The sequence below is a fragment of the Urocitellus parryii genome, chromosome 5 (genome assembly GCF_045843805.1).
Source record: "Urocitellus parryii isolate mUroPar1 chromosome 5, mUroPar1.hap1, whole genome shotgun sequence".
In the NCBI taxonomy this organism is placed as follows: Eukaryota; Metazoa; Chordata; class Mammalia; order Rodentia; family Sciuridae; genus Urocitellus; species Urocitellus parryii.
This window is the reverse complement of record NC_135535.1, coordinates 19,995,229-20,009,533: the sequence shown is the minus strand read 5'-3', so window position 1 is coordinate 20,009,533 and position 14,305 is coordinate 19,995,229. Positions and strand designations below refer to the sequence as shown.

General features: G+C 38.2%; 1 protein-coding gene across 1 annotated transcript in view; it reads left to right on the top strand.

The window, feature by feature from the left end:
• Positions 1–14,305, top strand: part of Ano4 (anoctamin 4) — a 189,638-nt gene that overhangs the window by 32,107 nt on the left and 143,226 nt on the right. The window contains exon 5 of the mRNA XM_026398251.2: positions 1,757–1,915. Coding sequence (XP_026254036.2) covers positions 1,757–1,915 — 159 coding nt within the window. The remainder of the gene's footprint in view (positions 1–1,756; positions 1,916–14,305) is intronic.

The window sequence follows — 14,305 nt, the reverse complement described above, 5'->3', positions numbered from 1 at the left end:
GATATTTATTTTATTTTTATTGCTATATTATTACTATTACTATTTCTGTGCTGGGAATAGAACCAAGGGCCTCACATAAGCTAGGCAGACACTCTACCACTGAGATCTCCTCCCAGCCCAAAGCCCTGTTTTGGAAAGCAGCTGCTGATGTGCTAAATCCACAGGATACTTTCCTTGCTTGGCAAATCATTGTGAATGAAGTGTTTATTCAGGTAGATTCCTGAGGGCATCATAAGACAAAAGCCAAAGGGTGGTGAGTGAGGATTGGACACTGTTTGAAAACATCTGTTGAGACATTATGCCTGGGCAATTCTGTTCCCCTGGCTCAGAGCTTTCTTCTGGTGAGGTTGCATGTATGATGCTTCTACAAGAATGTGGTTTCTAGCTTTGGAGGTCTAACATGTTTGCCTTCTTCATGTTACTATTTGAAACTAATATATTCTGTGGCCTAGAAAAGATGGATTCCCCACTCTCACTTGGCCAGGTATATAAATACAATTTTGAAATCTGTTAGCCTGCCACACCCTGCTCTAGCCTGACCAGCTCATATATGATATTCTCTTTTAGGGTCAATATTACAAGCTGAAAGGGCCTGGATGAAAATTCAACCCATTCCTTTAATGTTTTACTTTTTTAATATCTATAGTATTTGATTACTGCAAAATAACATTTGTAACTTCAGTGTAAGTTATGCAGAGCAGCATCATAATAAAATGAACACCCTGAACCATTTTCCAATTTATGAAGTTGAAAGGTATTTTTTCAAATCCTGGTGACAACCTCATCATAGATTACTAACTCCAATGATTGTTTTTTAATGCAATGGGAAATTTATAGTAGCATGTCTGTAAGTAGCAAAGAGAAATGTTATTGTGTGAAACTTTGGTCTCAAATACTTTTATATATGTGTTTACATAGATATCCAAAGATAATACAGTAAACTGTTTTTCTTATTGTGGAGAAAAAAAAATTGAGAAACATGGGACTAGAATATTGCTAAAGCCATTGAAACTACTTGCAATCCCATGTCTCTACCCTACCAGAGAAGTACCATCTTCCTGAATTTTGTACTTTATATCCTTTTTGCTGTAAAAATAATTTTATCACATACATATGTGGTTTTAGCAACTTACTTTTAGATTTTTAAAAAATTTTGTGTTTTATAAAACATGGTATGAAATCTTAGAACTTTCTATTTTTCCTGTCAGTTGTTTTTAAGATTCGTTTTTTTCCTATTGTTGGTAGATGCAAGACTCATTTATTTTCGTGGCTCTGTAGTATTTCACTGTATGCCCTTTGTACAATTTATTTATCCATTTATTGTGTTTCCATAGACATCTGGGTTGATTTCCAACTTTTTAAAATTTTATATTAAGAACAATGTTGCTGTGAATATTCATATACACATCTCTTCGTTGCCTTAACAAGAATTTTGTATGTACTGCAAATGTTCAGTTTTGCCAGATAATGCTAGTGTGTTTTCCAATGTTAGTATATCAATTTCCACTCTCACCTGCAAAATATGAGAATTCTCAGTTGCTTCACATCCTTTCCAGAGTTTGGTAGTTTTAGATGTCTTGTGTTTTCCCCATTTTAATTTTATTTGTTTCTTCTTGTTTAAATTTTTTATTAGAGAATGAAATTTTAATAAAATACAAAGAACAAAATCCATTTAGCTTTAATTTTTCTTTAAATTACCCACCTGAAGCTCAAGTTTATGAATGGCTTAAACTGGTCCCTTTCTCTTTGTATCCAGACAGTGCCAGAAAGAAACAAATCAAATGGACTTTACTTTAGAGATGGAAAGTGTCGAATTGACTACATTCTTGTGTACAGAAAATCCAATCCCCAGACTGAAAAGAGAGAAGTATTTGAAAGAAATATTAGAGCAGAAGGATTACAAATGGAGAAAGAGGTAAATAGCTTTTCTTGGATGAGAAAAATATATACGTCTATTCGTATCAAGTTGATTTTAAAAATGGGCAATTAGTCATTATGTTAACAGAACATTTGTTTGGTCAGAGTTTGTCAATCTTCACTATTTGGGGAATGTTCCAGCAATTAGACATTTGCATTGTATTTTGCCATGGAGGGCATTGTAATGCCAAATGATTCCATGATGATGAAAATATCCTGTTCCAATTAAATGGATTATTTCAAAGTGTGATAATGTACTTCACTTTCTATATTTGCTGTTTCTCTGGAGATGTAAATGGAGGATGAAATGCTGTCATCCCTTCTGGAAGCCATTTTTATATTTCAGGAAACACCATTGGCTCAGGTACCCTTGCACACAAGAAGAGACTGGATGATTTGGCCCCAAACAGCTGGAATTTACAGAATGATTCTAGTTTCAAGAGACATTCAGTTTGTTGTTATCATGTTCACAAACTCAAGAGTTACTTTACCAGCAATTTGTTCTCTCCCTTCCCTGTCTTCTCTGCATGGGGAGTATTAAGGAAGAACTAAGCAAACAAGAGGCCCAGTCAGGGCCTCCAGTGATAATTCTCAATGGGCTTATTGTGTATCCAGAAATACTGTGCATATTTGTAGAACCTGGCCTTGTTAATCCATCTCAAATTTTCCCTAAATACTGTGCAAAGCTTCTATTAGCTTTTCTTAATCAATAAGGAAAACATATTGACAAATAAAAATGGCTTCTTTGAAGTCAGACATTAGGGTTTTTTCTGGTGTGAAGGGCAACTGCAGTTCATGCAATCTGCAGGTTGTATTGAAGCACCAAATTAGAGGCACATTTTGCCCACATAAATTATGCTGATCTTGGGAGACTTTAAATAAATGATATTTTTCCAGATCTGTTAGACTGACCTCAACCCTTGAACATTTATAAGACAGAAACAGTATTTTTCTGGAATACTTCCAAGAAGAGAACTGGAAAAACCATGGGTAGAGTGTCATCTTAAGTGAACAGGTTCTTTCTCTAATTTCAACTTGCTCAGCGGACCGTCTCAACTTGAGGTTCCCTTAGAGCATAGACAGTATTAAATGTCTTGTTTTTTTCCTAGCTTTGTGGGATTCCAGAAAATCTTTCCTATGCCAGTTGAGCATATCATTGATAAATCTTGGTCTTTAAGTTCTTATTGAGACAATTATATACTCTCTTAACATTAATAGCACATCAAGGTATTTATTCTTAAAAATCTTTCCCATTATTATTTTTTCTTACTCCTTAGTGGCAGAATTCTTTCATGAAGAAATGAAAGATCTGAACATCTGCATGATGTGAAATAATCAAAGTCCATTCTGACTTTGTCACAATTCTGATTCTCATCATAATAGATAGCTTTGTTCGATTAATGAGAGATTTTTTATTTCAAGCTTCATAACTAACCTCTCTCTTCCTAGGGTTTCTTCTGTATAGATCTTTTCAATGTCATTCTCCTGACTTATTCATTAAACTCAAAAAAAAACCCTATTACTTTTCTAAATAATATATATTACTGAAAAGCTTAAAAGTCTCCTGTTGTGTATCCCGAGACATCATCTGTCCAGCCACCAGAATTGCAGCAGGAGGCTGCGGAGGAGAGTTCTGCCTGTCGTGCGGTTGTGCTACCCAGTGCAGAGTTGACAGTGGCGTGGCAGGTGGGATGCTAGTATCATTTTGGTTTTTGAATTTTAATAGCTAGCTATTTATTTTAATGTGCATTAGAAAAAAATAGCAATTGGAAAAACAGCAAAACTTCAAAAACAATTGTTTGAGCATCTCTCCTTTCCTCCCTGATTTCTTCTCTGAGCAGCTACTTCTCCATTTCTGCTTTTCCCTGCAGTCCTCTACACACCAACAACAGATACAACTTCCGTTTTCTGGAACATTTTTCCTACGCAGCCTTTCCACTGCCTGGCTCCAGTCTTGCCCTCACACCCACAGCCTTCACATAAGCAGCCCATTTTGTCTCTATCTCAGACTCCCAGCTCTGCTTTGCATCTTCATGGCCTCTGCCAGCTCAGCAAAAGGGACCTTCACAGGTTGTCTTGCTTAGGAAGCAGCAGGAAATTATAGGTAAATTAATTCTTCTCTGCCACAAATAATTAAAATGTCCCTTGGTGGAACAATAAACAACTCTGTGTTTACATTGTGTTAAGATTTAGAAACCACTGGAAGCACTTTCATTTAAATCGAGTTCTTCATAAACAGCTGCAGCACAGAGACAGCAATTCTAATGACTATTTCAACTTCCAGAAATTACTCCGACCTTTTATAAGACACAAAACATAAACCTTAGTTCAAGGTTGCGAAGGAAAAAAAAAAGAGAGAGAGCCCAGTGAGCATTCTATGAAACTATGATTGACACTAAGTACATTTTATGAATTACTGGTGACTTCTTCATTAGCTGTGTGTCATAACGTCCAACAGTTATGGAAAACATGTTTAACACACTGAGCTTTATGTTTTTGAATGAATAGAGACAGGTTGTATAGTTCATTTTAACACAAGAAAGTTCTTATTTCTTTTAACATTGAATTTTGAGAAGCACAATTAGGAGAATCTTTTATTCATGTAAAAGTAAGGACACAATCAAACTTAATCTTCCTTAAAACCTTTGTTCCAGCCTGATTAGTCAGCAAGTATGTGCTTACCTTGGTACCCTGGGTCTTTAATATTCTATAACTCAAATTTCATATTAGCCCAGAGAAAGCAATTCATAGCAAAATTGCTAAATAAAACATCATTAAGTCCAAGTGATTCGTTTCCTAGTCTTTCTATTTAAAGGGATTCCCTTTTTCAAGAGTTCACATTTATTAACTCACATTTTGCATTTTCCCCATTTTAAATTCTATGTCTACTCTCAATCCTTTGGTACCCTATTCTGAAGTTGTTATCATTTGTAAGAGGTTTATATTTTTCTTTCTGTAGTCAGTCAAATCATGGATGACTTTTGAATTATTTGAGATGAGTGAGAAGAGGGTGTACTAATGGAACAGATCCCCACCTCCTTTGGAATCATGTGGAACATGAGAAAAGACCCTATCATTATAGCCATTATAAAACAACTACAATTATATAAATCATACCATCTGGATAATAGCTAATTCATTCAACAAATATTTATCACACACCCACTCTGCCAGGCATTGCTCTGAGCACTAGGAACTTAGCCATGAATAAAAAAGACAAAAATCCTTGCCTTGTTGGAACATAAAGCACAAAGTAAGAAAGGAAAGCAGGAGGCATTGAGAGGACCTTGCAATTTTATAAAATCTGGCAAAAGTGTGCCTCTCTTCAGAGAGGGGCGGGGTGGGTCCTGAGACAGGAAGATGCCAGGTAGGTCCATAAGACAGTGAAGAGAATATCATTTGTAAGAGGTTTACATTGTGTTAAGATTTAGGAACCACTGGACGCACTTCCATTTAAATCGAGTTCTTATTCTTATATTGAGAATTTATAGCAGCAAGGCAATAGTAGCCAGCTGACCCTGGGGACCTTAATAGTTAATAGGGTAATCTAGTTTTTCTCTAAGGGACTTGGGGAGCTGTTGGAAAGTTTTGAGCCCAAGTATGAGAAGATCTGATTTCTGTTTTATTATAGTTACTCTAGCTACCTGGTAAGATCAGACCGTGGGAGGGGGAGAGGTAGCAAGGGCAGAAGCAAAGGCACCAGGAGATTGGTTGCAAAATTGCAAAAAAGAGATGAAGGAGGTCAAGCATGTAGTAGAGAAGGGTACAAAGTGGAGTTGATGGGAATTGCAGGTGGATTGAGAAAGAAGTATAAGAGCCACGCAGTATTCACCAAGCAATCGGAAGAAAGGAGTTGCCAGGGATGTGGAAAAGAGTGGGACTCAGTGTAGACTTGTTATCTTTGAAGTGTCCCAGTGGAGATGTGGGGTAGAAGAGTCTGGAATTTGAGAAGAGATCTGAGATATGTTTATCTGGATGAGATTATATCACTGAGAAGGAGCCATCTATCATTGGGGAGCCAGGAAGAAAAATCTAGAGTGTACGGTGCCTGGAGCAGTGATTCAGGAGAAAGGAGTAATACACTGTACCAAATACTCCTGATGGAATAAGATGAAAACTGAAAATTAATGATTGCATTTCACAATGTGGAGAGTTCTGGGTGAACTGGCAATGAGAAATTTCAGTGGAAAAGTCAGAGTGAAAGCACCGAGAAAAAGGAGAAACAGAAAATATGCAGAAAACAAAAGAGAAACTGCTCTTTCAAGGAAAGGGAAGGAGAGAAATTAGGTAAGGAGTTGGATCAAGAAAGGGTTCTATTTATTTGAGATGAGAGAAAATAGCTGCATATTTTCATGCTAATAGAAATTACCTACTTGAATAGAAAATTCATGTTAGGGAAGAGCAAGGGGAGAATTTTTGGAGCAATGTCCTTGAAGCAGTAGGGGAAGAATGACCACAACCTCTTCATTATACAGACCTCCTTACCTGTGTCTGTGCCCACAGATGCTACTCTCCCCTGGGCTAAGGATGTCTTCCTGTTGTTCATGCTTCTAACTAAGGCCCACACTTATGCACAAGATCCCATCCCCTCAGCCCCACTCAATACATTATCCCTGGAGAAGTCAAGATAGTAAGTTTTAAAAACTAAAATGCATAAAATTAGGCAATTAATCAAAATAGTTGTTTTGGTTTTCACAAGTCTTAAGGGACTTTAAAAATCTAACTAAAATAACCGTGTGTGTGTGTGTGTGTGTGTGTGTGTGTATACACTTATATGAACACACACACACACATCCATACTCACGTGTTGGATATCTTGTAATTTTTCCTGAAGATGATGACAGAAATATTATCCTCAATATTTTCACAATGACATTTATTAAGCACTTATTATTATCATCTCTGTTTTACAGATGAGACAATTGAGGCAAAGCAGTAACTTGCTGCATGTGACATAGCAGTAAGAGAGAATAAATTCAGGACCAAAGCCCAAGCCTACTTGCTCTTTACCTTAAATTGTGTTGATTCTTGGTTGCTAGTGGTGCATCTCAAGATTAAAAAGGTTAGGAGGCAACTGAGTAAAGTTATGAGAAGGAAAAGGAAATGGGGAGATTGGGGTAAATTATGAAGTTGGGTGCTCCCTAAGCTGTAGTTCACATGTACTTTGGCCCCCAGTAGTCATGGATTTGAATCTTGGTACTAGCACTTAAGAACTGAGTGGTCTTGGGCAATTTACCAAACTTTCTGAATTTTTGCTTCCATTATTTAATAAGGAGAATAAGATTATTTGTCACTAATTGTTATGAGGATTAAGTGAGCCCATATATGTGAATTTGTAGTAGACTTGAATCTGTTTTTATTATTTATTTTTACATTAGTTTTTATTTTATTTCATTTTGTTTTTTTCAGGATATTTTTCAGTTATCTTCTATTTATGGCAAGTGCTAGTGATTTCTCATGTATAATTGTGATGTAAATGTTTTGATAAAATTATTATTTTTCAAAGTGAATCATTTTAAAGTATAAATGCAATTGAAATTTTGTAGAGGGTATACAAATTTCTAGAACTCACAGAACACCGACCCTAAGTCTGTGATGCCAGCTTCCTTTTCATACTTTTGCATTCTCCCCTCCCCTTGAGTTCAGGTGGGGCCTGTGGCTTGTTTAAACCAATAGGATGTGACATTTGTCATAACAGAGTAATGGAATGTCACTATTATAAGTACATGAAACTCCATCTCAGCAGACCAGAGTCGAAAAGATTCTACCTGAGTGGTTTCAAAGAAAATAATGGTAATGTGAAGGGTCACCTGGCAAGGGAAAGTGAGGCAGCCTCTAGGAGCTGAGTGGCCCTTTGCTGACAGTCAGCAGCAAACAGAGAGAGACCTTAGTCCCACAATTGGAAGGAGGTGAATACTGCCAACAACCAAGGGCTCTTGGAAACAGATCATTCTTCAATCAAGCTTCTGATGAGAGCACAACCCTGGCCAAGTTCTGAATTGCAGCCTGGTAAAACCCTGAAGCAGAGGACCCAGCTAAGCTATGCCTGTCTTCTGAGCTAGAAAAACTGTGAGATAATTAATATGGGTCTTGTTAAGCTGATAAAGCTGTGGTAATTTGTCATGGAATAATAGGTAATTAATACAGTGATTTAGGCATTCTGAGTGCTCATATAGTTTTACCATTACAAGCCATGTGCTCTTGGGAAAGTTAGTTTATCTTCAAAGGGAAGCTAATAATGGATCTATCTCATATGTTTTTATAATTAAATGAGATAATTTTTATCAAGTGCTTATCTCTGTCCTTGTTAGCATTTAGTAAATATTATCATCCTCATGATCATCAACATAGCTAACTACAGTGATTAACACTGTTACTTTTAAAGTAATTTTCAAGGCAAACTTTTTAAGAAAATATCTATTTATTTATTTACTTTTGCAGTACTGTGGAGCAGGTACCAAAGTCTCCCTCATGCTAGGCAAATGCTCTACCACTGAGCTACATTGCCTACCCTGAAAATTTTCAAACAGTTTACAAACCTTTTAAGATGTAACCATTAGGAATAGCAACCTTGATTGGCATCATTTGACCATATATGGTATATGAATTAATGAGATTTACAATTATCTTTAATGTTCTTGAACTAGCTCAGAATATATTCACTAACAACTCAGTTGTTTTCAAAGTTCAGACATTTGTCTGCTTCAACAGAATTTGGCTTTGGTTTCATCTGGAATAAAATCATAGATCAACTCAGAGCTAAAACAACTTTCTTGATTGTCCATTCTAGTCTTGCTTTACCCTCCTTCCAGGGAAAATGTCACAAAGATTCTTCCATTTAACGTACTAGTCTCTGCCTTCATTGGCTTCCTGTCAATTTCTGTTTTTCATCTCTGTTTATGTTCTGCAACCATGTTTAGTTTGTTGCTCTCCCAGGATCCACACCTCTGAGGATATGAGGAGAGGGGCACCGTAGACTCCTTCCTTCCTGCATGATTAAAACCATAATCATGAGTTTCTAGAATAAATCAATGTCAGGACAACCTGAACTACCCAAGTTCCTGTTCTCTAGTGCTTCCTGGTCTCAAAAGAAAGAAATTATGATCTGATTTCACTCAATAATTTTATAGTCCTTATATGTTCCACATATATATTAGCAAGAACCCCAAGTTGGAGTGAAGAGAAAGGAGAATTAAACACAGTCTAACCAAAGAGTGAAGAAAATAGATTTTCTTCTGAATCTCAAAGCTCTGAAATTCCTTCAGTGTCTTTCAGGGGATTCCAATACTGGGCCACACTTTCAGTGGCTTTTTTGTTAACTAGTACTGAGGTGGGATTTCCTAAGCGGAAGTCAATCCTGAAGCAAGGACTCTTGCTAAAGGTGTTGACTGGTGGACCAGTCTCAGGAGAGGGGAGGAGAGAAGCAAAAGAGAAAAGCTAAGCCAAGAATGTGGCCTCAGCTCAACATTAATTTCAGCCTGATCCAAGAGGGAAGATGTGGAGCAGGAAGCACACCATAGACCTGGGCCACCTTTAAGGTCGGGGTCCCCTTGGCAGTCGGTCATTGATCCAGGTCTATGAAGGTTGTAGGAAGTGGGTGCTGTTACTGTTTGGCTGAAGGTGATTTTCCAACACTTAGGTGGCTCACCTTCTGGACTGGCCCCCTCAGTATCCATTACCATTGGCATTGAGTTAGTAGCAGAGATATGCCAAATCTGCAGGATTCAAGCAGCACACTTTGAGATCCTAGCAATCACAGAAGTCATGGAGGTCTTTGCTGAGATCGAGGAAAGAAAGAACTAGTGCACATTGGCATTTATTCTGTTTTGATTCACCAACTTGTTTTTCTACATTTAAGATACTGAATATTAAAGGCAAAGATTTCATGTTGCTGCTGTAATCACTTTGAGGGAAGAGACTCTGTCTTACTAGTTTTTATATCCCAGAGAATTACCCCTCTACTTAGCTTATGGAATTTTGAGTTTGCTGCTTGTGAGTAGCTAATAGCCCTGGCTGTGTCTAGGTTACACCTATCAATTCACTCATATGGTTTCTCTATATGAGCAGTTTAAAAATATTGAGCTGAATAATTCTTTGTTGTAGGGGGCTGTCCTGTGCATTATAGGATATTTAGCAGCATCCCTGGCCTCTATCCAACAGATGCCAGTAATACCTTGTTTTATTCAGTTTTTTCTCCACTGTGACCGAAAGACTTGACAAGAACAATTTTAGAGGAGAAAAGTTTATTTGGCATTCCCAGTTTCAGAGGTCTTAGTCTATAGATGACCAACTCCATTGCTCTGGGCCAAAGGTGAGGCAGAGCATCAGGGAAGAAGGGTGTGATGAAGAAAAGTAGCTCAGGACAGGGCATCAGGAGGAAAGAGAGAGAGCTCTGCTCACCAGGGACAAAGTATAAACCTGAAAGCCCTGCTCCCAGGACCTATCTCCTCTAGCCATGCCCTATCTACCTATAGTTAGCACCCAGTTAATCCCCATCAGTGGATTAATACACTGATCAAGGCTCTCATAAACCAATTATTTCTCCTCTAAACTTCCTCACATTGTCTTACACATAGCTTTTGGAAGATAGCTCATATCTAAACCATAACATACCCACTCCAAATTATGACAACCCAAAATTGTTACATGTCCTGGAAGGTAGAGGGAGTCATTCCCATTTGGCAATCCCCCAATTGGACCCTTGATCCAACTTAATATAGTCTGTTGCTCTGTCCATGAGATAGCCAGAGGAATTAAAGGCATCTGTTCTATTCTTTTATTCATGTGGCCCAGCCGACTTCAGGACTGTTAACATCAGACTCTCAAGATAGACAACTTGGATTTACATCTGCTTGCTACTTTACCACTTCCAAATAACTGAGAAAGGTGTTTAACTGCTCTATGCACAGTTTCTTCATTTATTAAATGGTAAATAATTCCTATCTCATGGGGCTATTACAAAGATAAAATGAGTTAATACATTTTACTGTGCTTAGAAGAGTCTGGCATATATTAAGTGCTCAATAATGGTTGTTTATGGTTTTGGTAAAGAAGGGAGTGGCTTCAATCATTGGTCATCCTGTTTTCTAGTCTCAGGCATTCAACCTTGTCTCTATCACCTCTTGAACTGAGGGTCTCTGGCCTGTGTCTAGGGAAAGCCCAAGAGATCTGGTGTTGCAAAAGCAAGAGATTCTAATGGTGAATCCCAACTCATCACCAGGAATCGGTTTACCTATCACTGCCCTATATTAGTCCGTAGAACCAAGACATTATTCTTAACTATCTGGTTATTAACACAGCTTTAGCAAAATGGTGATGGGTGGAGGAGGTTTTCTCTCCTGTTTTTCTTTCCTTCCTCCCAGTTTAATTTCTGAGACTTACCATCACCTCAGCTGCTTTTGTTTATTTAAGAAGACAAAGTTTAATCAAACCATTTCTGTTGCCATGTCAAGATGACCAGTACAAAGTTATTTTGAACTAATATATTCAAAGGATTTTTCTAAACCAATGCATATTTCATTTGACCCATTCATATTTCTTCACTCAAGACAGAACAACTTAAAAGAGAAAAAAAAACATCCCTTGTATGGCACACAAGCTGAAGAATGGAAGTCATATTGTGAACTATTGTTACTTCCCACAAGAAGCAGCTTAATCTGAAATATTTTCTCACTGGTCTAAGTTGAACTTTTCTAATATAAAGCACATTTTGCATTATCATCAAATGTGTACCAAATGTCAGCATCATATTATTGTATCTTTGAAAGGAACTGAAGTCTTCTCTTTATGGTGTTATTTTTGTTCCTTTTTTGTCTTTTAACCACATGTTATGTTAAAGTGCTGGTAATTATGCAAAGCACATACTATGAATATGACACTAATTATTCATTGATGACATGGAAAGATTTTGAAACTTTAAAGCAGTCCAGAGAACTATAAGTCCATGGTCTCTTGTTTGTAATCCTTACAAGTAGAAAATTTGGGGAAGAAAAAAGAATTGTAAGTTGAAGTTTACCAACCAAACCTGATATACCATTGGTGTGAAAGTGATAATACAGCACTGTCCCCTGAGGCAGGGACCAAGGCTTCTTTCACATCCAGTGGGGCTTTAGGCATTTTTTTTGTTCCCCTTTAGTTATATGTAACATCAGGATTCATTTTTATATAATCATGCAAGCATGGAGTGTAATTTGCTCTAATTCAGTCCCCAGTACTTCCCTTCCCCCCACCTCTCTTCCCTCCTTATTCCCTTCTCTCTACTCATCTTTCTGCTATTGATTTATAGATTTTTAAATTAGTGCCTGGTGAATGTACATGAAGGTAAGATTCACTGTGGTCTATTCATATATGTTCATAGGTTAGATTCAGGTGTATTTTAGGAGCAGTCAGTGATATCTGGACTTCATTTCTGGATGGAACCATTCATTCATACATTCATCAAATATCTAATAGATATTATTGAGGAAAGAGAAGCATTTAATAAATGTCAGATGGGATGAATTGCTGTGGAGAAAAATGCAAGAATACTGTTTCATTTTTTGTTCATGGGGAGTCTTTGTGATAATGGGGAACTAAGCATTCCATTGCATTTCTAAGCGCAACTCTGTAAGGCTGTTGTTGGGATTACTCCATTATATTCGACACTCTTAAGATTATCTTTGCCTTGTGTTTCCCTTACATTGACTGCATGTAGGAAGAATAAATAGAACACCTTGGTGGGGGAAAGGGATATTGAAGGGGAAACTGGCTGAATTTGACTGGGGTCTGGGAGAATTCTTACATTGCACTGAGCTAGGTAGAGATCAAGTACCTGATCAGTGTTGGGGCCTTTGGGGAGGCCCACCTTGTTTGTAATCCTTCCCTAATTTGTCCTTTGCCATTCATCAGTTTAGTTTCCACTCTAGGTACTACCTCCTCACTTCTGCCTGCCATGTGCCCAAAGTTTCTTCTTTGAAATTCTTCCCTAGTGCATATAACTGGTTGGCCCCTCTTTCAGTTGAAATTGTGCAGGAAAACCAGCTACTCTGTGTCTTCCAAGAATGAAGTTTTTAGTGTACAGGTTTACAACCTGCTGGAAAGACTGAGAGTGAAGGTCAGGGAAGCGGCCTCCAGCTACTTCAGATTAAACCACCACAGAATAGGGAAGTGGGGTCTCAGGAGTTGCATGAAGCCTTTGGGAACCTCAAGAGTATCTGACACAACACTCAGAAACTTACCTGAAGCTGCTTAGAACCTTGCATCTGCCCATACGGCTGCCTCTGTCTGCCTTCCTAAAGGAAGAAATGACCTCTCCCTTTACACCTTTCAGATCTTACCCGAGCACCTCACCTTGTGGACACTAACCCTAACTCCATGGCGAAGGGGATTTTGTAAAGTATAGTACCAGTTTCTCTTTGTCAAAGCAGAGGAGGCCTCAGAAGGAGATGTCAGAGATGCCAGGCTGACAACAAACAGTATAGGGTACAGCTACAAACCCTCCTTCTAACAGACCCCCTATCCCTTCAGTGAAGACTGTGCTAGCCCCGTCTCTGTGAAACCCTAATGGTTTCATAATGGTAACACATGCACTCTAACACCTGTATTCAAGATGATGGAGGAGCAACCATTTCTGGTTCTTCATGTGAGCATGACTGGCTCAGATTTCCTCCCCAACACTCACACCTTGGTTCTGACACCAACATTAGGTGGTTCTTCATTTAAAGCAGAGCTACATTCATTGAGACCCAAACTTTAATTGGGGAGTTAGTAGCATCACTCTGCATAAAGAAACATCTTGTGTTTTGATGAAGGGAAAGAGGAAAGAAGAAAGGAAAGGCAAGGTGAAAGTTCCTTGCCCTATAACTGCCCACAAAGAAATAAAGAAAAGTTCCCTCCACAATTCTGGCCCCTGCTGTGTTAGTGTATCAATTTTTATTCAAGGGTGCTTTGAATCTCTGTTATATTCCAGGCCCTTTGCCAGACACTAGGCAATCAAAAATGAATAAGTGTTACAGTTATCTGTAGTTTCATAACAAAAGACTTCACAATTTGGTGGCTTAAATTGACCTTCGTTTATTTTGCTCTCAAACCTGTAATTGGACAAGACTGAATAGGAGAGCTTCTTTGGGGGGGTTTCAGGTGAAACAGCACCCCTAGCGCCTGGAGGACTCCTATCCAGGTGGCTGACTCCCAGAGCTGGAAGTCAGTGTTGGCTGGCAGTTGAGCACCCAGCCAGGACTGTAGGCTGCAGACCTGGTCTCTTCCATTCCTCATGGTATGGTGGCTGGGTTCCAAGATGGATGCTCAATTCTATGATCTACCTCCAAAAGCAGTGTCTTCTCCTGTATTCCATTGGTAAAGGCTGGATTAAAGAGAAAGGACATAGATCCCACTACTTAATGGGGAGTGG